At 57.1% G+C, this 21,308-nt stretch overlaps 2 protein-coding genes across 3 annotated transcripts in view; one reads left to right on the top strand and one right to left on the bottom strand.

Annotated features, from left to right (window-relative positions):
• The first annotated feature begins 816 nt into the window (after positions 1-816).
• Positions 817-3,002, top strand: Sphk1 (sphingosine kinase 1). The gene is made up of 5 exons (XM_069993272.1): positions 817-899; positions 1,230-1,382; positions 1,470-1,564; positions 1,660-1,775; positions 2,039-3,002. The coding sequence occupies exons 1-5, from the start codon at positions 890-892 to the stop codon at positions 2,802-2,804; spliced, it is 1,140 nt and encodes a 379-aa protein (XP_069849373.1). The 5' UTR covers positions 817-889; the 3' UTR covers positions 2,805-3,002.
• An 855-nt stretch (positions 3,003-3,857) lies between these two features.
• Positions 3,858-21,308, bottom strand: part of Ube2o (ubiquitin conjugating enzyme E2 O) — a 53,877-nt gene continuing 36,426 nt past the window's right edge. Inside the window, exons 2-18 of one of the 2 annotated variants that reach the window (XM_069992942.1) lie at positions 17,293-17,352; positions 17,067-17,177; positions 15,255-15,352; positions 14,807-14,870; positions 14,196-14,339; positions 13,769-13,878; positions 13,567-13,642; positions 12,769-13,241; positions 12,269-12,423; positions 11,996-12,108; positions 11,783-11,911; positions 10,963-11,052; positions 9,855-10,551; positions 9,453-9,589; positions 6,959-7,162; positions 6,806-6,863; positions 3,858-5,823 (exon numbers count right to left, since the gene is read on the bottom strand). In XM_069992942.1, coding sequence (XP_069849043.1) covers positions 5,153-5,823; positions 6,806-6,863; positions 6,959-7,162; positions 9,453-9,589; positions 9,855-10,551; positions 10,963-11,052; positions 11,783-11,911; positions 11,996-12,108; positions 12,269-12,423; positions 12,769-13,241; positions 13,567-13,642; positions 13,769-13,878; positions 14,196-14,339; positions 14,807-14,870; positions 15,255-15,352; positions 17,067-17,177; positions 17,293-17,352 — 3,390 coding nt within the window. In that variant the 3' untranslated portion in view covers positions 3,858-5,152. Of the gene's footprint in view, positions 5,824-6,805; positions 6,864-6,958; positions 7,163-9,452; positions 9,590-9,854; positions 10,552-10,962; positions 11,053-11,782; positions 11,912-11,995; positions 12,109-12,268; positions 12,424-12,768; positions 13,242-13,491; positions 13,643-13,768; positions 13,879-14,195; positions 14,340-14,806; positions 14,871-15,254; positions 15,353-17,066; positions 17,178-17,292; positions 17,353-21,308 lie in introns of both variants that reach the window. The other variant, XM_069992941.1, reaches the window with a different exon arrangement.

Here is a 21,308-nt window from a genome sequence, read left to right as displayed (position 1 = left end):
GGGGAGCGGGCCCCGGGCGGGGGTCCGCGCCATCGCGGGGCCGAGCCTGGGGCCAGCTGCGCCCCTCCCCGCAGGCCGCCCTCGGGAATGGCGCGGGCGCCTCCCCCAGCGAGCCAGCCCCACTGGGTAGGGCCGCCGCCCTGCCCTCGCGCTGCGCAGGGAACTGGGCCACGCACGCTTGGGCAGGACCGGCGGCGGCTGTCGGGCCAGCTTCGGCTCGGCTCAGTCCCTGCGCCCGGCGGCAGCGCGGGCGGCGCGCGGGCGACCCCGGCCCTCCGCAGGGAACTCGGCGATCGCGCGGGTCGGGTCCCGGGCGCGGATCGGTGCCTGGCGGTGTCGGCTCTGGCACTTTTGCGCAACTGGGTGCTGCTCCTTCCTCCTCCTCCGGCGGCGGCGGCGCCGGGTGAGGCGCGGGGAGGTCGGAGGGAGAGCCTCGGGGCTCTGACTCAGCCGTCGGGCCGGAACTCGGGGGCCCGAAGGAGGAAAGCCCCCCTTCGGGGAGGCACGCGCGGGGCGGGGTCAGGCCCTCGGGGGCATCACAACTCGCTTCTCCTTTTTATTCCTTCGGGGAAAACCTACGTCCCCGGCCCACCGGCTTTGGAGAACTCCCGGGCTCGAGGTCCCGGGATCGGCCCCAGGAGCCGTAGCCCGCGTCCCGGCCGCGGCCAGCGCTGTCTCTCCCCCTCCCTCAGATCTGGCCGCCGCCAGGAATAACGCGGGTGCCCCCACGGCCCCGGCTTCGGGTGGGGAGGGCGAGCCCCCGCGCCAGCCCCGCGACGCCCTTCTGGGCTGCACCGATAAGGAGCGCAAGGCAGGAGCCGCGGACGCCCAGAGCGGCGCTGGAACGGCGCGGAGAGACCTCTGGCGACCGGAGCCGCGGGGTCGGGCCATGGACTCAGGTGTGTGGGGGCCTGATTGGGCAGGGCTGCAGGGGATTCCCCCCACCCCCCAGAAAGAACGGGGCCAGTGAGAAAGGGGCGCTGGAGAGAAACCCTGAGACGTCAGACGCCGATCCGCCCCCAAACCACGGGAAGAGGCGGGGGGGGGGGGCGCAGCGCCCCACCCGCGCCGCCTCCCCGCGGGGCGCCCTCCCCCTCGGGCCGTGCTCTGCGGGGTCAGTTCCCAGAATATGGATGGCGAGCGCCGCGGGACCCCAGCGTCCCCCGCCGCTCTCTCCCGTCCCCCCGGTAGCGGGCGGAGGACCCGACCGTCCAGGGTTTGCTTTCCAGCCCGCGCCCCCCGGGGCCTGCTGCCCAGGCCCTGCCGCGTGCTGGTGCTGCTGAACCCGCGCGGAGGCAAGGGCAAGGCCCTGCAGCTCTTCCACAGCCGCGTGCAGCCCCTGCTGGACGAGGCCCAGGTCTCCTTCAAGCTGCGGCTCACCGGTGAGGCCCCGCCCCCGCCCCAGGGGATGCTGGGTGCACCGACCCCTCCGGAGCAGGACCCGAGCCCCCCTCCCCCTCTTCCCCCAGAGCGGCCGAACCACGCGCGGGAGCTGGTGCAAGCGGAGGAGCTGAGCCGCTGGGACGCCCTGGCTGTCATGTCCGGGGACGGCCTGATGCACGAAGTGAGGCCCTGCGCCCGTGGGTCGGTTGGTTGGCTTGTGGTAGGGGTGGATCTGGAAGCTTCTGGAGGCCAAAGCTGCCCTCTTACTCTTAACAGGTGGTGAACGGGCTCATGGACCGGCCTGACTGGGAGACCGCCATCCGGAAGCCCCTGTGTACCCTTCCAGGAGGCTCTGGCAACGCCCTGGCGGCTTCTATCAATCACTATGCTGGGTGAGAGTCCGTGGGCCAGAGTGGGCCTCAGTTTCCCCCTCCATGGCCTTGACACTCCTCCCCAGAACCTGGTCCTCTGTTCTGGGGCTCTCTCCCGGCTGGCTGCCTCCATCTGCTCTGTCACTGCCCCACTGGCTCCCTGGGGACCACCGTGCATTACTTTGCTTGACTCCGACCCCGACCCCTCCCCCCCTCCCCCAAAAAAGCAAGAGGATGAGGCATGGCGGCTCCTGCCCTGCCCCATCTGACTTTCTCCTCTGCAGCTTCGAGCAGGTGACAAACGAAGAGCTCCTGACCAACTGCACGCAGCTGCTGTGCAGCAGGCTTCTGTCCCCCATGAACCTGCTCTCGCTGCACACCGCCTCCGGGCTGCACCTCTACTCGGTGCTCAGCCTGGCGTGGGGCTTCGTGGCTGACGTGGACCTGGAGAGTGAGAAGTACCGGCGCCTTGGGGAGTTGCGATTCACCATGGGTACTTTTTTGCGCCTGGCAACCCTTCGCATCTACCAGGGCCAACTGGCTTACCTTCCAGTAGAAAGCGCTATCTCCGCGTTACCCGCCGCCTCCAAGCAGGCGCAGCAGCAGGGTCCTGGAGACACACACCTTGTTCCCCTGGAGGAGCCGGTGCCCTCCCACTGGACGGTGGTGCCTGAGCAGGACTTTGTGCTGGTGCTGCTGCTGCTGCACAGCCACCTGGGCAGCGAGTTGTTCGCGGCACCCATGGGCCGCTGCGCCGCTGGCGTCATGCACCTGTTCTACGTGCGGGCAGGCGTGTCGAGGACCATGCTGCTGCGTCTCTTCCTGGCCATGCAGAAGGGCAAGCATCTGGAGTATAACTGCCCCTACTTGGTGCACGTCCCCGTGGTGGCCTTCCGCCTGGAGCCCAAGAATCATAGCGGTGTGTTTACCGTGGACGGGGAGCTGATGGCCAGTGAGCCTGTGCAGGGCCAGGTGCACCCGGACTACTTCTGGATGGTCAGCGGTTGTGGGGATCCCCAGCAGAGACCACCCCCAGAAGAGCCTTTGTGACTTAGGGGTCCACCATGCCTATGTCAGCCACAGCTAGTCTAAGACGGGGGTCCTATCCCCTGCCCTGGGAAAGCAGGGCCTGTCTACAGTTCCTGTGGAGGGTAGGGTAGGGACCTCCTTGCTGGCTGGGCCAGTTGCCTGTGGAGCCCCCCCACACCCCCAACTCCCATATCAGACATAAATAAAATTAAATTCTCAGCTTGTTGGTCCTGTCCTGGGGTCTGGGGAGAAGTGGGGGGGAGTCTTATGCCAGCCAGCAGGGGCTATGGAGTTTAATGTTAGTGATGCCCCCTGGAGAGCACAAGGCACACAACCGGCCTGGGCACACAGCACAACCTTCTTTTTGTGCTGATAATCAGATCTCCTGTAGCCTGAAGAGGCCTCCTCTTGGCCAACTGCCCAGCCCAGAAGTGAGAGCAAGGCTCTGCACTCCTTCCTGCTGCCGACCTTGGGCCACATAGTGTGGAGATGTTGGAGGAAAACTGCCAAGGAGCAAGAGGTCAGTTTTATAGTGGGCGGAGCCTTCTTTTTCCAAGGAGTCTGGCACCCCATGTGGGCTCATCAGGGCTCTGCCCTGGCCCCGTTCTCAGCAGGAGTGCTGGGCAGGACTGAAGGGCTCCGAGACTGGGAGGTGCAGTTGCCAAACTTGAGCAACCATTTTGGCTTCCAGCCTAGAAGACTGGTACCTGCCACTCCAGGTGCTGCGACATCAGCTCCCCTGGCACTGGAAGGCGCTGATGGGCCGCTCAGGCCACTCAGGCCCACAGCTGCCTGGAGGCAGACAGTGCTCTCAACTGGCTCTTGAAGACTGCAAGCCAGGGAGGCCAGTCCCACCAACGTACCAATCCTCACCTCCCAAAGTCCACCCCCGAGAGCGAACAAAGGCATTCTGACAGCGCAGGGGGCAGGACGGCTGCCACAAGCCTTCCCTGGCAGTAGTGTCTGTAGGGAGACACTGGCACATGAAGAAGGAGGCAACGGAGCCAGGATGAATGGCAGAGGCAGGTTTAATGTGTCACCTTGTCTTGTTAATGAGCCAACCAAAAAAAAAAATGCAAGTAAAAAATGTTTAATCACACAGCACTTTATACAGGTATTGTAAGCAGTAGGCATTCCCATCTCCACATGAGCCACGCACGGGACGCACCAGGTACCCGGATGTGCTCCAGACAGACTCTGGGCTCTGAGTGAGTGCTGGCCTGCGTGCGGTGTGTCCGGCTCGGTCCTTCCCGCGGTTCGGCAGCCTGGGTGGTCCTGGCGCAGCACAGGTGTGGAGCCCACTTAAGGCTGACAAGACGCATCATGCTTTGGCTTTTTTTTTTTTGTCTTTTTTTTCTAATAATAGCATCTTTGCTTTTGAGATTTATTTTTTTTCCAACCTTAAATATTACATACATACACCGGAAATGACACAGCTGCAGTGTGCTGGACAGCACCCTCCCAACCTGGGCTTCACATTATCAAAAGCTTAGAAAACTTGTAAACCTCTGGGCCGGGGGGAGGGGAGTCCTGCTGCTGCCGCTCCCTGCCTGCCTCCCTCCCTCGCCCTGGACTGTGCCTGCTAAGTCTGGAAGCAAGGGCCAGGGCCTTCCGGCCCCCCAGAAACAGCCAAGCCACCCAATGGGGTGAGGCCCTGTGGTTGCTGCTGCCATCCTGGTGACTGAGAGGGAGTAGATATGCGCAGTCCGCACTGGCGGGCCTAAGCAGACCTGCCCGGGCTCCTGCCAGCGGACTGGAAAGAGAAAGGCACCTGCAGCCATCTCTTTCCCAGCAGCTTCCTGTCCTCCACTACCTCTCCGGGTGTCACCCTGAACTAGCCTGGTCCCAAGCTCTCTCAGAGAGTAAGTTCAACAGGCCTAAGGGCTATGACGTGTGGAGGTCACTCCCACGGGTAGTAGTGTCGATGCTCGGGGCTGGGAGGACCCCGTGGCGGTGGTGGCAGGAGCACCGGGGTGGGGATGGGAGGCTACAGTCAAAGTGAAGAGGTTGGGAGGGACCAGGGCATTGCAGGAGCAGCCCACACTTCATGCAAGGCACATCCACTCTCCTGCCCATGTGCAGGTCCCTGGGCCCAGACAGCCAGCCCTGCGCCAGGCCCCAAGCACCCCACCTCTGACCTGAGAAGGGGACAGCAAGGGAGCAGGCGCCGGACATTCGTTGAAGGATCGCTTCAGAACAGAACGCAGCATCTTAGGACACTTCTTGCACTTCAGCATCAAACTCATCTTGGGAGGAGGATCGCAGTAGACAGAGGGGTGGGGACGGGGCGATTCCAGTGGGGGGCGGGGAGGTGAGCAGGCAGCGGCCAGCCTCTCCCACAGTGGCGCTCCTGCTGCGAGAGCCAGTGGCTACTTGTCCTCTGTGCTCTCTGGCATGCCGGCCTCTAGCAGGGCGGCCCGGAACTGCGTCAGGACACCCCGGATGCTCTTGATAAAACCTTTCGAGAGTGGGAACAGGGGGAAGCCGATGTCAGGGTAGCCGCTCTTCTCGGGCAGGAAGCTCCGGTAGCTCTTCCTACGCTTCTTTGGTTTGACGCTGGGTGGCACCGACGCATCAGGCGCTGTCTCTGAAGTCTGCTCTGTGTGGTCCCTACTAGTTGAGGCCGGGCCCTGGGCGCCACCCTCTGAGTCTGAGCCCTGGGAGGCCTCCCCAGGGGCCAGTCCACCATCCTCGGGGTCTTCACGGCCGGAGTCTGAGAGCTCGGCTGCAGTGGGGGGCTCTGGCGAACTGCTATCCTTGGGCACCCCATTGGGCAGCGCCTGGGACCTCTCTAGCAGGGTGTGGGTCTCCAGCCAGGACTCAATGCGGTTTATTAGACGCCAACCGCCAGCACTGAAGTGCTGCCGGATCTCCTGCTCGAAGACCTCGGGAGGCCGCCGCACCAGCTGCGTCATGGACTGCACCACGCGGATCAGCGCCATCTCGTTGTAGCAGCGGCTGTTCTCGTAGCCTTCCTGTAGGCCCCGGTCGCTGTCGAAGCCGGCTTCGTTGTAGTACGGTTCATTTACCAGGATCAAACCTGTGAGAGGACACCCTTCCTCAGCGGGCACTGAAAGTCGACCAGAACAGGCCTGCCTCCACCTGCAAGGGGCCAGCAAGCCCGCCAGCCCTCCGCCTGCCCCATCGCCACCCGCCAGCCCCGCGCCTGCCCCATCGCCACCCGCCAGCCCTCCGCCTGCCCCATCACCTGCCCCATCGCCACCCGCCAGCCCTGCTCCTGCCCCATCGCCACCCGCCAGCCCTCCGCCTGCCCCATCACCTGCCCCATCGCCACCCGCCAGCCCTGCTCCTGCCCCATCGCCACCCGCCAGCCCTCCGCCTGCCCCATCACCTGCCCCATCGCCACCCGCCAGCCCCGCTCCTGCCCCATCGCCACCTGCCAGCCCTGCTCCTGCCCCATCGCCACCCGCCAGCCCTGCGCCTGCCCCATCGCCACCCGCCAGCCCCGCTCCTGCCCCATCGCCACCCGCCAGCCCTCCGCCTGCCCCATCGCCACCCGCCAGCCCTGCGCCTGCCCCATCGCCACCCGCCAGCCCCGCTCCTGCCCCATCGCCACCCGCCAGCCCTCCGCCTGCCCCATCACCTGCCCCATCGCCACCCGCCAGCCCTGCTCCTGCCCCATCGCCACCCGCCAGCCCCATCACCTGCCCCATCGCCACCCGCCAGCCCTCCGCCTGCCCCATCAACTGCCCCATCGCCACCCACCAGCCCTGCTCCTGCCCCATCGCCACCCGCCAGCCCCGCGCCTGCCCCATCGCCACCCGCCAGCCCTGCTCCTGCCCCATCACCTGCCCCATCGCCACCTGCCAGCCCTCCGCCTGCCCCATCGCCACCTGCCAGCCCTGCTCCTGCCCCATCACTTGCCCCATCACCACCCGCCAGCCCTGCTCCTGCCCCATCACCACCCGCCAGCCCTGCTCCTGCCCCATCACCTGCCCTATCGCCACCCGCCAGCCCTGCTCCTGCCCCATCGCCACCCGCCAGCCCCGCTCCTGCCGCACCTTGGATGGAGATGAGCACCTGGAGAAGGCTGGATTTGCTCGTCCACCTCTCTGTCCCCTGAAACACACACAGCGTCAGCAGGGCTGCCCCACTGCACTGCCCAAGCCCAGCCCCCTTTCTGCCCTGACCGGGCGATGGCGTCGTCTCCCCACCTTTCCAATCCAGGTGCCCAGGAGGCTGACGCACACCTTCCCGTTGTCATACAAGTTCGGGTTGAGACGGCCACTGCACTGGGAGAGGTAGCAAAAGTGGGGGGGCACGGCCGGGTAGATGTTGGGGAGCTGGATGTCAAATAGGTAGAGGCCATCCTCGTAGGGAGTTCGAGTAGGGCCCTTGATTAGGGCCGAGAAAAGATCCTAGAAGGGAAGGAGAATTGAGGCTGGCATCTGGGGGAGAGCCACCAACAGTGGACATGCCACGTGCCTGTTATTTCTGCACTTGCTTTTAGGAACAAGGGTGTGGTGGTCTCCCAACCAGCAGTTAAGGATCTGAGTTCCAGGGCAAAGGCTGAGAGACCACCCAAGTAAAGTGGTTAAGTCCTGAGAGCCAGCCTCTGACTTCTAGGATATATATATATCTGAGTACACATGTCTATGCAAGTGTGCGCATGTGTGGCGACAGCCAAGGGGTTAACTGTACCCTTATGCATGTCTGACCCCTGCTACTCCCAAGACCTCTGAGATTTGGAAAACAGCATAACAAAACAAAAAATATTTCTTTTTCCTCAGCAGGGCTGAGAATTTTCTTTCTCTCTTTTTTGTTGGTCGCGGGGCTTGAACTCTGGGCCTGGGCGCTGCCCCTCAGCTCTTCAGCTCAAGGTGAGCACTCTACCACTTGAGCCATAGCGCCACTCCTGGTTTTCTGGAAGTTTATTGGAGACAAGAGTCTCACAGACTTTCCTGCCCGGGCTGGCTTGGAACCACGATCCTCAGATCTCCTGACTAGTTAGGATTACAGGTGTGAGCCACTGGCGCCCAGCCCAGGCTGGAATTTTCTGAAGGAATCTTACACCTGAGAAACACTAGAGTATAACCAAGAACCTAAGCTGTGCCTACTGGCTGTGCTGCGCAGCTGGCTGTGGGCCCAATGAACTGACTTGCCCTTTCAAGACCCGCACTTGCTTTCCTCTGTGCCTCTCTGCCAGGACAGGGCAGCCAACATGCCCCCCCAGTCCTCACACTGCCTTCTCAAGAGAGGACTGAGAACTGTTCCAGAAGAGTGAGGAAATGCAATGCTCTGTGAGCCAATAGGACTCTGCAAGTGCAGGTCTCGAGACCACGGGATCAGGTGGAGAAGGCAAGTGTCACGCGTGTGATGACATGTACACAAACAAGCACACAAAAACACCGCACACAACGGTGACTCAGAATATAAAGTCCCAGCAGCCACAACTGCCAGGAGGGAAGAAAGGCCTTGGATTTTCAGGGAAAAGGAGGTGAAGATTGTTCAAAGGCAACATGAACACTAAAGTTCTAATGTTTCAGAAAAAAAGAGCAGACTCTTGCTGGTTATAGTACACCTGCAACCACAACTACTTAAGAGGCAAAGGCAGGAGGACCTCAAGTTCAAGGCTAGCCAGGTCTACATAGTTAGAAGGCCAGCTTAGGCGACTTAGGCAGACACTGTCGCAGGACACTAACGTCTCATGCCTGTGATCCTAGCTACTCAGGAGAGTCTGCGAGACAATTATCTCCAATTAACCAGCCCCAAATCTGAAAGTGGAGGGGTGGTTTAAATGGCAGCACACGAGCCATGAGCAAACCATTTTTAAAAATTAAGTTTAGGGCTGGGAAGGTGGCTCAGTGTTAAGAGTGCTTACCTAGCATGCATGAAGCCCTGGGTTTGATTCCTCAGTACTACATACTCAGAAAAAGCCAGAAGCAGCACTGTGGCTCAAGTGGTAGAGTGCTAGCCTTGAGCAAAAGAAGCTTAGGGACAGTGCCCAGGCCCTGAGTTCAAGCTCCAGGACTGGAAAAAAAAATTAAGTTTAAGGTGCCAGTGGCTCACATTTGTAATACTAGCTACTCAGGAGGCTGAGATATGAGGATTGTAGTTCAAAGCCAGCCCAGGCAAGGGCAGTCCATGAAACTCTTATCTCCAATTAACCACCAGAAAACCAAAAGTGGCATTGTGGCTCAAGTGGTAGAGTGCTTGCCTTGAGCTGAGGAGCTCAGGGGCAGCGCCCAGGCCCAGAGTTCAAGCCCCACAACTGACCAAAGAAATAGTTTTTAAAAGGGCTGGGGATATAGCTCAGTCGTTGAGCACTTGCTAGCACGGGCCCTGGGTTCAATTTCCAGTTTTTGTTTAAAAAAAGAATGCAAGAAAAAGGACGGAAGGAAGGAAGGAAGGAAGGAAGGAAGGAAGGAAGGAAGGAAGGAAGGAAGGAAGGAAGGAAGGAAGGAAGGAAGGGGAAAGAGAAGAGAGAAGAGTGGAATGGTACTGGAAGACTCTTCAAGTTAGTTTTTACAAGGAGGGAGGAAAGGAAAGGCAGAATATCGTGTGGTGCCCGTCCTTGGCTGGGCCCTGGAAGTGGGAGTAGGTGGGTGGTCTCTCAGGTGCTATTCAACTCTGGAGGTTCGGGCACCCAGACGGAGCGCCAATAGTACACCTGCGCCTGCCCACACCCAGCCCCGGCCAGGCACTTGCCATCCTGTCCTCAAAGGTCTTGACCATGATGCCATCGGGCAGTGAGGTAGCCAGCAACGCCATCTCCTTCCGGACCGTGCTGAAGAACTTCTTTGCTTCAGGAGGCTGGAACTCAATTTTCTTGAAAGAGTGATTAGCTGGAGGGGAAAGAGAATAGTCAGTCCAAACATGGAGGCCCAGAGAGCCGCCTGCACACAGCTGCTGTCCCAGGATGCGTGGCCTAGAGCGCCTCCCATCTAGTGCTTCTGGCATCAGGACGGTGACCTGATGGGCCATGGCTGTCCTCCAGGGCAGGAGAGGGGCGGATGTGACAAGCCACTTGGCCTCCAGAGGTGCTGACACACAGGACTGTAGATGGTGGGGGTGGGGGTGGGGGCGGGCGCAGGGTGGGGGCTGACTCACAGGGTGCAAACTCCAGCACTGAGAAGACCTCGCCCTTGGCGCTGGTGAAGGTGACACCGGGCTTGCCACCACACTGCTGGCAGAGCACAGGGGTCTCGCTGGGCCACTCGGCCTTCACTGGAGACTGTCTCTCGGGCTTGTCCTCCTTGCGCTCTGTGTCAGGCACGGCCTCCATCTTCTCCTCCTCGGCGATAGCCACGTTGTCCAGCGTCTTCTTGAGGTTCTCCTGTAGCTTCTTGATATCATCCAGAAACTTCTTCTCCCGGGTTGGCTTTTCGGGCTCCACGGTGGGGGAGGTGGGGGAGCCCGTCAGCAGCTGTTCCACCGTCATGTTCTTCAGGCTCTCCAAGATCTTGATGGCCTCTTTCAGTTCCCGGAAACTCTTGGGCGGCCCGTCCTTCCCAGCCTTCTCCATCAGCCCTGCCATGGGCCCCGCCATGGCCACCGCCCCTTGGATGGCAGCGGTGGCAGCTTCTTCGCTGATGACCACCCCCTTGTCCTCCTCAGGGACCACAGGCTGCTCGGCGGCCGGGAGGGGGGGCTCTTCTATCTTGGGGTGCTCATCTTCTACCAGGCCGTTGTCCGTCTCCCAACTGTCGCTGTCGTCCTCCCACTCATCCGAGGACGCCCCGCTGGTACTGCCTTCTACCGAGTCATAGTCAGACTCCTCAATCTCTGACTCGATGTTGTACAAGTGCTGGGGCAGAAAGGAGGGTGAGGGAAGTGCAGACGGAACCCTGTCCACTAGGGGGAGCTCGGGAGTCACTGGCCTTCCAGCTAATGGTGACTCTCCGGGGCTCTGCTGGCCTTATTCTACCCTTCCCTTTTCTGTTCTTAACTCCGCAGCCAGGTCTTTGGGATGCAGCCTCCTCCCTGGACACCTCTTCCCCTGACCTACCAGCTTTCCTAGGCGACGCTGGTAGTAAATCTCCATCTCTTAGGAAGGAACCTGTACTTTCTCAGCCCAGGACAGCCCGCATTCCAGGCTCAGTAGGCAAAGGCCAGAGAGAGCCACCCTCACTCAGGGATGGAGCTGGACCAGCGCTCCTGCACTCTGGACGTAGGGACCATAGCTCTGAGCTCAGTGGTCGGGTCTGGCCAGTCTTACCTGGGGCAGGATGATGGTCTTTGAGTTGTCAGCCCACACTACCTCCACCTTGCTGCTGACGTCCACACGGGCCACCTGGCCCACTGACGGCTGTCAAGCAAAGGGGAGAGAGTCAGGGGCAGCTGTCTGGGAGAGGGGAGGATAAAAGCACCTTTGAAGGAGCTCCAGCTGTGGAGCTGGGGATGAGGCTGTAGGACTGAGGGATACCGTCACCTGCAGGTAATTCAGGTGTTCAAGAACCCGCTCCTCTGCCTGACACTGAGTGCCAAACACACTCTTCACAAGCACCCACTAATCGGGGTACTGTTCGAGCTTCTGTGTCACACCCTTCCACTACAGGGCTTCCTGTCTTTTGCTCGTCTACTGCCTGGAATCTGCGCTGAGCCTTCACAAAGCTCCCGCCTCTTCTTTGAAGGCCCAGCTCAAGCCCCCACTCCTAAGCCTTTCCCGGAAGCCTTTCTTCCCAAGTCTGCTTGGAAGTCAAGAACAGTACCTGACCACAGTGTGACTGTGTGCTCTCCCCCACGGGCTCGTGATGAAGCTGAGCTCCTCCAAGAATCCTAACCAGCAGGGGAGTGCTAGCCTGGCATGCAGGAAGCCCCGTACCATTAAACAGAAAAAGCCCGAAGTGGTGCTGTGACTCAAGAGGTTCTACTGCCTGAGCTAGCCCCAGGACTGGCAAAATAAAAAAAAAAAAAGGAAGTCTGAACACTGCAGGCTGCCTGGGCCCTGAGGCCAGAGGACTGACAGGTCTTAGCTCCTAGAGCCACCTGGTGGCACTACCAGGCTCTACAGCTGCTTCCAGACACTGGGGGTGTACCTCATCTTCCTTTGGTGGAGCCCCATCCTCAGTGTTGCCAATACGAATGACAATATCAGTTGTGCGGAATCGAAAGTCAGGGTGGTCGGCGATGTCATAAACGCTCACATCCTCCTCTTCTCCAATGAGCTGTGGCACAAGATGCGCTGTCATGAGCCGGAGGCAGCCGTCCACCCCCACAGCCCACCTGAAGAAAGCAAGGGCTCCACTCACCTCCACATCATCCCCGCTAGGCCGCAACTTGAACCATTTCACCATGCAGGTGCGGCCGATATGGTCCCCAGACTGCACCACTCCATAAACGGCAGGATCTGGGCAGCTCTGGACTAGAGCAGCAGCGGGGACAAGACTGGCTTAGGAGCCCTTTTGGAACCAGCCTGCCACCCATCTCATCAACTCACACAGGCTCTCTCAATCCTTCAAGGGGTCCTTCCCGACCCAGTGACCCCAGTTCCCCAGCCCGGCTTCCCCCAGGGCCAGCACTACCTCGCTTATCCACCACGAAGTCTCCGGGGCAGAACTCATTGTTGTCCAAGTGGTGTACTGGGAAGAGGTCGTTGGAGCGAATGTTGCACTCCACAGAGCCGTCCTGCCACATCACATCAGCCGAGGTCATCGTGGTCACCACCTCCACTGCCACCCTGCCAGGGGCACACGGAGAGACAACCATGCCAAAGTGCTCCAAGGAAGGGGCTCTTGCCTCCTCGTGGTGTCTGGAGCCTGCAAAGCTTACTCAAAGTGCCATGCTCTGAGGATGGGGCCCAGGACTTAAGCAAATGTGGTCCCAAGAGGCCAGGCTCGAGGCCAATGCCACCATTCTACCCGCAAACCTTTCCCGCCCCCTGGGCACTGCATGTTGCCCGGAGGGGGGTGGGGGCACCCGGAGCGGTTACAAGGCTCACAGACCAATGAGCTGCTGACACACGTGTCAGCCAGGGCATGGGCTCTGGTGAATTCAGGCGGGAGGCTGGGGAGAGCACACTTACCTGTCTCCTGGCTTGAAGTCACGAGTGATTTTATTCTTCTTCCTTTTATGTTTTCGCTTTAGGTTCTTGATGGACAAGGGAATGCTCTTTTTGCGGCTTGCGCCGCTGCCGCTCTGGGAGGACGTGGTGGAGCTGGCAGAGGAGGTCACGGAGCTGGTGTCGTCTGTGTCGTCTGCGGCCTCATCGTCTGCATCCTGCTCTGTTGAGGGTAGCCCGTCATCTCCGCCCTCCTTCAGCAAGAAGGGGGGCAGCGGCTCGCCTGCCTCATGGATCTCCTCGGGAATCTCAACTTGAATCTCAGCTGGGCCGGCTGAGCTGTCGGGCAGCTCCTCGGGGCTCGCGGGCCCTATCTCTGTCTTGGCACTGGCTTCCCCTTTCTTGCCCGGGTCCTCCGTGGCATGGTCCCTGGAACACTGGGTGTCCGGGGAGCAAGACATGATCCTCACAACCTGCTTCTTCAGTAGGCGCTTCACCTGCAAGGGTCAAACAGGGGTCAGGGGGCTGCGGGGCACAACAGGTAGTCAGGCCTCACACCTTGGGTCGCCTGGGCTCCAGGCATCAGTCTGGGGGATTTACACTATACACACCTAAGCAGCCGGCAAGGGGGTCCTCAAGATTGGCACCCCCCCAGGCTTGCAGCACAGACTGTTCCTTTCCTGGCCATGGAAATGGCTCAAGGCCAGTTCCTCAAATGCCCACCAACTCCCAACTCCAAGGACATACCTTCTTGGCCATAGAGCCCTCCCCCTGGGCGCAGTTTTTTTCTGGACATTCCCAGGCAATCTTGGCCGGCTCTACCTTGGCTGGGAAGACATACAGACAGCGTTCCCCCAGCTGCCGCTGAGCATGGTCAAAGCATCCGAGACGCTTCACCCTGTGGGGAGAAGCAGGGTGGGCTGACTTCACACAGGTCAGCGGGCTCTTGGCCCTCTTGGTACATCTATGGCTGGGGCCCAGGGGCGCTCCCCAGATGTGCCCCTGGCGATGGCCACACGCTTACCTGCCTAGGTTTTCCTGGGTGATGACAGAGGGTGGGGGGCTGACGCTGTCTGTGCCCCCTGGACAGAAACTCTTGGTAATCCATGTGACTTTCAGCTCCACAACTTGCACCTGGGGACAGCAGGGCAGGGGCAACCTTGAGGAGGGCAGGCTTGAGCAGTCCTCTCCTAACCAGCTGCCCAGAGGCCTCCCGCCCCACCCCTGCGATCTCCGGAGCGGGGATCAGAAGCCCCTGTGCACACACACTGCAGCGCCAGGGGCCACCTGTTATCTGCCCCAGCTCAGTCTGTGCAGGACAGGTGGAAGGACATCTGTCAGCCACTCCATGAACAGAGCGTGGCGGGGGAGGGGGAAAGGGGGGTTCCCTTAACCCTCTGGCACTCTTTCAAGTGACAGGGTGCGGTGCTGGGGAGCATGCTGATCCCTACCTCCTCCACCACCACTCGGAACTTGCTCTTGGTGCTGAGCACCGGCTTGACCCCTGACAGCCACTGCACACTGGAGAAGATCTTGGCAGGCCCAATGAGCACCTGGCCTGGGTAGAAGCCGTAGGAATCATCGAAGAAGAGACCCTGCAGAGTTTAAATCCTTGTGAGTGACTTCTGTGGCCCAACCTTCCCCGCCAGCCCAGCCCCCAGCCTACGGAAACCCACCCCCAATGGCCTCCGCCTAGCTCTGCACATGGCTAGCACAAGGCACAACTGAGATGCTGAAATGAGGCTGCAGACTCTAACAAGCTGTCACACAGCATCAGTGTGTCTGCTCAGAGATTCCACTCTCTAGAGAGCAGCAGTCTCCAGTACAAATTGGGTCCAAAGAGTATTGTGCCAGTGTGTTCTATGGACTAAGTTCCTCTATGTAAAAGCGCAAGATGAGCTAGCACGGATAGAATGAGAGCTCTGATGCTCTGGGCCCACACTTGTACCTCCAACTACTCTGGTGCCTAACAGCTCTTTCCTAAGAACCCATTTTGCTCAGCCCAGGCCACATCAGAGCTCTCGACTTAGAAGTTCTTCCTATGAAGCTAGAGCATACATACTGAGTCACTGACATGTGGGCAGACATCATAGAGCTTGGCGCCATCCTCTGTGTTCATGGAGCACCTGAAACCGAGAACAGAGGCTTGGTCTACACTGGGGCCCAATGCACACCCAACAGTGATGAGCAGAGGACCAAGATGGCACTACCCACCTGCCGCTGTGCTGGAGTAAGCCACTGAGCCCTGTCTGAGAGCCTACTAGAGCACCAGCCCCTAACAGACACCTACATGAAGACATTTCACCAAGCCAAGATAGACTAGAAACCGAGTAAGAGAATTAGGCTAGAGGAGATAAGCAAACCAGAACAGGGTTAGGCTCTGGATGACTACAATATCTGTCACGGGATCAAACCTGTCCTCACAGGCCCAGTGAGCAAACACCTTCGGCCTGCCTTTCACCAAGCTGTCCTTCTTGGGCTGATGGTTCCCTGGGAAGTGAGATGCCTACCTGGCACCATTGGATAGCTTCAGGATGATCTGGTTCTTCAAGTCATAGACCTTCCCTAGCCAGCAGTCATAGGCAATGTAGTCCCCATACATAAAGGGCTGCAGACAAAGCACAAGGGCAGTGAGAGAGCTAACACTGTCTGTGCTCAGGGCACGGGGACATCTTTGCCCCACAAAGACAGAGGAGAAAGGCTCTGAACAGCTTGTTTGGCTGTCCACTACTGGACTCAAACAAATGCTAGAGCAGGCTCCCTGTACCCCTTTGGGATACAGCCTAGGACTGCATCCCATGCCCCTTTCAAGTGAGGAGGTAGGCATGTGAGGAGGTTTCCTGGGGGTGGAGGGTGGGCAACGTGCTGGAGAGTCTCCCAGAGGCAGAGGAGATAGCAGCACATAGTTGGGAGGTGAGCTTTGTGGACAAATAAAGAGTCAACTGAGAACTGAACTGGAAGTGGTTTCTCAGAGTACAGAAGGTACCCAGCAACAGAAAGGGTCAGAACAGAAAGGTCAGGGGTTCCACCGGAATTGGGAGTGTCAGGCTGAACATGATCTTCATGCACATGTAGACCAGCTACTGACTAAATGCCTGGGCACGTGCACATCACATAGCTATGTAATGGTCCTAGTATTAGCCTAAGAAGCCTAGTCACGCCCAAGTGTCCTGAACTTGGGTTTCTTTTATTTTGTTGTCTTGGAGGTCAAACCTAGGGCTTGATGTCTATACTGCACATGTTCTACTACTGGGCTACATCCCCAGCTCTGACACCTTAATGTTTGGGTTGGTTGTGGAGCTTGAACTCAGGGCCTGGACGCTGTCCCTGAGCTCTTCTGCTCAAGGCCAGTGCTCTACTACTTTGAGCCATAGCTCCATTTCCATCTTTTTGGTGGTTAATTATAGATAAGCAGCTCATGGGCTTTCCTGCCCAGGCTGGCTTTGAACCATGATAATCAGATCTCAGCCTCCTGAGTAGTTAGGATTACAGGTGTGAACCACAAGCACCCGGCTGAGATCTTAGATTTTATTTATTTTAATTTTTTTATTGTAAAGATATTGTACAGAAGAGTTACAGTTACATGAAAGATAATGAGGAAATTTCCTATTGAGCATTGTTACCCCTTTTTAACATAGTGTCTTGCATGAGATTTTAGTTTTGTGTTTTTTAGTTTTTAACATGCCATTCTCCTATGAAATGTGACCAGTTCTGGGACTGGATCAGGAAACAAATAAAAGATGAGCATGAAATGTCTGACTGTAACAAAAAAAGGTTGGGAGGGACATGCAAAACCACAAAAGCCAGCCGGAAGGGGCTCCTGCTAGCTGTGCTGGGGGAGGGGGTTTTGTGGGAGGATGTCCTCCTTTCTGGAAAACACTGTCTTGTTTAGGGATGATGGGACATTGTACCTGCAGCTTATTATTAGATGGTTCAGGAAAAGAAGAGCAGAGGGAAGGTGCCTAGCAAAGGAGGGAGGGAAGTTATGGTCAAATGGAGAGAAATGGTAGCCGCTGAGACAGATGGAGGAGTAAATGGGACAGAGACACAAGAATTTCTAACTTTCAAAATAGTTTTAAAATTATTAAAGAAAAGCCTTTAAAGGAAATGTTATAGGAGAAAGGGAGACAACTGAGGACAGCTACACTTGAGACATGAGCCTGAGCTGGATGAGGAAGGGCACATCCTGACCTTGTGTGGAAATGCATCATTCACAAGGGCAACAGGGAGAGTGCCAAGAGCAAGCCTGCCCAGGTGGTCCAGGAGGGCCAAGCACTGGAGTCACACGGCCAGCCCTGAGAGCAGTGAGGAGAGGCTCTCACCCAGATGTGCTGGAGGTCCTTGCTGTTGACAGGGTAGATGATGCAGTTTGTGCCGATGAGCTTGACAGCGCAGTCAATGTTGACATCAATCACCGTGCCACACTGGCTGTCCTGGGGATGGAAGAGAGCATCCAGGCAAGGCCACCTCATCCAGTGCCCCACCCCCCACCTCCCTGAGTCCAGCAGTTCCCTGCATACAAAGTGCAGGGGCCTGGCTAGAACTCACCGAGGAACGCATATGCCGGACCACGTCCCGGGGCACCACGGAGCGGTCCTCTAGTTTCAGCTGTAAAAGGAAATGCAGGGTGACAGGAAGTATTGGAAGCCACTACAGAATGTATTTTTCTTCCAACTTTTTTTTTTTTTTTTTTTTTTTCGGTGGTGGGGCTTGAACTCTGGGGCCTGGGCGCTGTCCCTCAGCTATTTAGCTCAAAACTAGCACTCTAACACTTGAGCCACAGCGCCACTCTCGGTTTCTGGTGGTTCACTGGAGATAAGAGTCTCATGGACATTCCTGCCTGGCTGGCTTTGAACCGAGATCCTCAGATCTCAGCCTCTCGAGTAGCTAGGATTATAGGCGTGAGCCACCGGCCGCCCAGCTCCAACTTCTAAGTGTCATCCATACCACCAAGTGCACAAGCACTAAGTGTTTGGCTCAAAGCATTTTCAAAAACTGTGTAGATGCTGGGCGCCAGTGGCGTACACTTGTAATCCTAGCTATTCAGGAAGCTGATCTGAGGATTACAGTGCAAAGCCAGCCCAGTCAGGAAAGTCCACAAGTGGCACTGTGGCTCAAAGTGGTAGAGTGCTAGCCTTGAGCAAAAAAGCTCAGGGACAGTATCCAGGCCCTGAGTTTAAGCCTCATAACCAACCAAAATAGTAATTAATAATAATAATAATAATAATTGCACACACTACCTCCCCTAGTATGTAGAACCAGAGACAGAATGTGTGCCTCCTAGTGTTCCTGAAGTCCCTGACTCTAGACTCCTGGAGGTATCATAAGCATGAGAACTACTGTTGGGTGACAGATGACAAGGCTTAACACAGCTCATCCTCATAGGACATTTTGTTGTGAGTTAAATCCTTTTCTACATTGTGTAAGTGCCTGTCCTTTGACCCCAACTGATCAGCCCTGAGGAGTTGGTGGGGAATGAGCAGGACACTAGGCTGTGCTGGGTCACCCTGAAGCCCAGCTATCAACCCACAGACACCTCCTGCTAATCTGGGTTATCCCTGCTCCCAGCCCAGCCGGCTCCTTATCTACAGTGCTGCAGAGCACTGCGGCTGCTGAGTAAGTCTCAGGATAGTGCTTCAGGAGCCTGGCCAAGGGAAAGGCATCTGACCTGTCCCTCCATGAACTCCTAGCAGCTGCCACCTCCTCCTGCAGGCTGTGCCCCTCCCCCAGTACAGGCAGGGGCTAGTTTACAGCCAGGTCAGCCTGGGTTCCTGAACCTGGGCTGCTCCACGGTAGCTCTTCACTGAGCAAGAGCAGTGGGTAGGTCTCAGCAAACTGCCCACTGCTGTATCCAACACCCCATACCATGGCCCTCAAACTCCAGCCAGCCTGACAGTCCTCCGCAATGGTCTCTGCTCACAATCCCTGGGGCAGGGGTGACCACAAAAACAGAGGGAGAATGCTGAAAGGGGAAGAAGCTGTTTTAAGTTCCCCGAAATCTTAGCTATGACAACTAAAACACCTCTGTGAGTAGGATGTGACTTAACAACAAAGGGAAGCACCGTCCCGCCAGCAGCCAGCAGCGCAGAAATCCCCACAGGCCTGGCCCACAGGGCAACACCCTCGTGGTTCATCAAGGCGGTTAAGCTGCTGCTCTGATCTCTGCACGCACACAAAGTAGCTCTAGTGGAATCCATCAGCCCATGGTGGACTTCTCCATCCTACTGCCCTGAGAGAGGCCAAGCTGGCCCACCTCTGCTCTGGTTGGTGAGGGGCTGTTGGGATGCCAGTGCCCTTATCTGATCCCAAAGAGCATTCTAGGAGAACCACTGGGCACCAGATCCCTGCTCTGGAACCTGTGTTTGCTGTGCTCCCTTAACCTTTTTCAGCCCCTTCCTCAGTTCAGACTTCAGTAAGCCCCTAATGGGGACTCTAAGCCGCTACAGGAATCAGATGCTGTTGTGTCGGAAATCCAAAACAAGTGGGGCCACGAGAAAACCATCGGCAGACTATGTCCTTGGTGGAGATGTGGGGCTTATCAGGCCCAAGAACATGGCCAGGGAAAGGAGGAGAGCAGCTGAGTAGGCCGCTCAGTTGTGAGGCCTGGGGGCAGATGGAGCCATGTTCTAGGAAAGTCTTGGCCTGTCTGTGTGGTCCTATGTCTACAGTGTGACTCTTGGCCAGCTAGGAGCTGTCTTCAGGGCTCTTCTAATCCTTCCATGATAAGAAGTCCACTTCTCCAGGGCCCTGTCAGTACTGGAGACCGGGTGGAGATAATGTCAGAGAGAGGAATGAGGGCCACCATGCTGACTAGACTCCTTTCCTTTGGGAATTCCAGACCAAAGTATCTGAAAGGATGACAGGCAAGTAAGTGTCTCCATCATCCTTCCTGGTGTTTCCTCCTAACTTTCTGACTCCCTTCCTCCAAACACTCCTGTGTGCTGCTGCCCTGCACAGAACTTCCCAATGTCTTCTTCTCACCCCCACATGTGCTTTCCTGCTTGCTGGAGCCTTTATGACCCCACTGTGGAAAATGTGCTGTGCTTCGGGGGATAAAGAAGTCTCCTCTGCCCTTAGCAGCAACATAAGCCAGCTCAGTACATGTTAGCAGTTTTCTAAGCACCTGCAGGATGGCCCATATTATTAACATCAAGACTGTCATCTCCATCTTACAGATAAGTACACAGAGACAAAGAGAAAGCAAGTAACTTGCTCAGGGTGGCATAACCTGTAGAGATAGAGCCTGTACTCGAAATCAGTGTAGCTTGAGTTTTCTCTCTCTCTCTCTCCCCGTGCTGTTATTAGGGCTTGAACTCAGGGCCTGGGTGATATCCTTGAGCTTTTGTGCTCAAGCTAATATCTACTACTTTGAGCCACAGCTCCATTTCCAGACTTTTTGGTACTTAACTGGAGCTAACAATCTCACGGAATTTCCTGTCCAGGATGGCTCTGAGCTTCAATCATTAGATCTCAGCTTCCTAAGTAGCTAGGATTACAGGTGTGAACGACTGGTGCCCAGCTAGAGTCCTTTCTTTTAACCACATAAGAACCTCTTTCCTCTCCAGAGCTAGAGACAGCAACAGCAAAAAACATATTTCTCGCAAATCTATACATTCCAAAGACAGAGTCTTCTGGTTATAAAACAAATGCTTCTGGTATGTTTGGAAGGCAGTTGTGGAGGCTTCTGGCTGAGATTGTCAGTAGGGCCCTAAGCTGTTTGCCTTCCACATTCTCTGCCTTCCTAAAACATCAAGGTATCCAACATTTCAAGTGCCAGACAGTGCTGGGAGGTGAACGCAAGGGGGCACTACATCTGTTCTAGAAAAATCAAGATTCAAAAGCAAAACTAAGGACTAAGGCCCTGAAACAAAACCTGCATCCTTACTGCTTCTCTAAACCACTGCCAGTAGTATTAAGAGCTGAACTGAGGCATGGGTATACTAAGCAATCAAAGTTCAACACAGGAAGAGCACAATGAAGATGACTGCAAAACTAAATGGTGGCTCTCTGTGGGTAGGAGTCATAGGAGGTTGGAAATAAACATGGATTACTTTGTGGGACTCAGGGCCACAATCTCTGGCCTCCTCTGGAAATAGGACATCCTGGCCCCAGACGCGTCTTCTGCGTGGCCCAGTCTTCACATGCCAAGCTCTGGAGAGACTGGGTTCTCTCTGCTAAGCCCCACTCCAGGGCAGTGGGAGAAGCAGATAGACACATGTTCGGGTGGTATTCTATAACTACACTGGATACACTCCAAAGGCAGCACTAAGAGGAGCTGGAGAGGCAGGCAACCAAATGGCTACAGATGGGTGGCGAACCCCCCCTGGAGAAGCCATGTCTGTAAGGTGGTGGGTCACTCCTGTCCTAGCCCTATTTGAACCACAGGAGTTCACTCAAGGTCCTGCTAGGAGGACTGCCACCTCCTGAGGCTCATGCTGCTTTTCTGACACTCATTCATATAACACTGACCTTGGCTGCAAAGTAGAATTGAAATTCACTGCAAAAAACAAAAAACAAAACAAAACAAGTTCTAAGAATAGAAAACACGAACCAAAGCTGATTAA

Source organism: Dipodomys merriami, unplaced genomic scaffold, assembly GCF_024711535.1.
Source record: "Dipodomys merriami isolate MVZ:Mamm:240054 unplaced genomic scaffold, mDipMer1.0.p SCAF_42, whole genome shotgun sequence".
Lineage (NCBI taxonomy): Eukaryota > Metazoa > Chordata > Mammalia > Rodentia > Heteromyidae > Dipodomys > Dipodomys merriami.
Note: the sequence above shows the minus strand (reverse complement) of the source record. Positions and strands in the feature narration are given on the sequence as shown.

What these genes read in the sequence shown, in the direction of transcription:
- Sphk1 (XM_069993272.1), top strand. An exon ending in GGGACGGCCTGATGCACGAA is followed by an intron (nt 1,565 to 1,659) that starts GTGAGGCCCTGC and finishes TACTCTTAACAG; the next exon opens with GTGGTGAACGGGCTCATGGA. An exon ending in TCTATCAATCACTATGCTGG is followed by an intron (nt 1,776 to 2,038) that starts GTGAGAGTCCGT and finishes TCTCCTCTGCAG; the next exon opens with CTTCGAGCAGGTGACAAACG.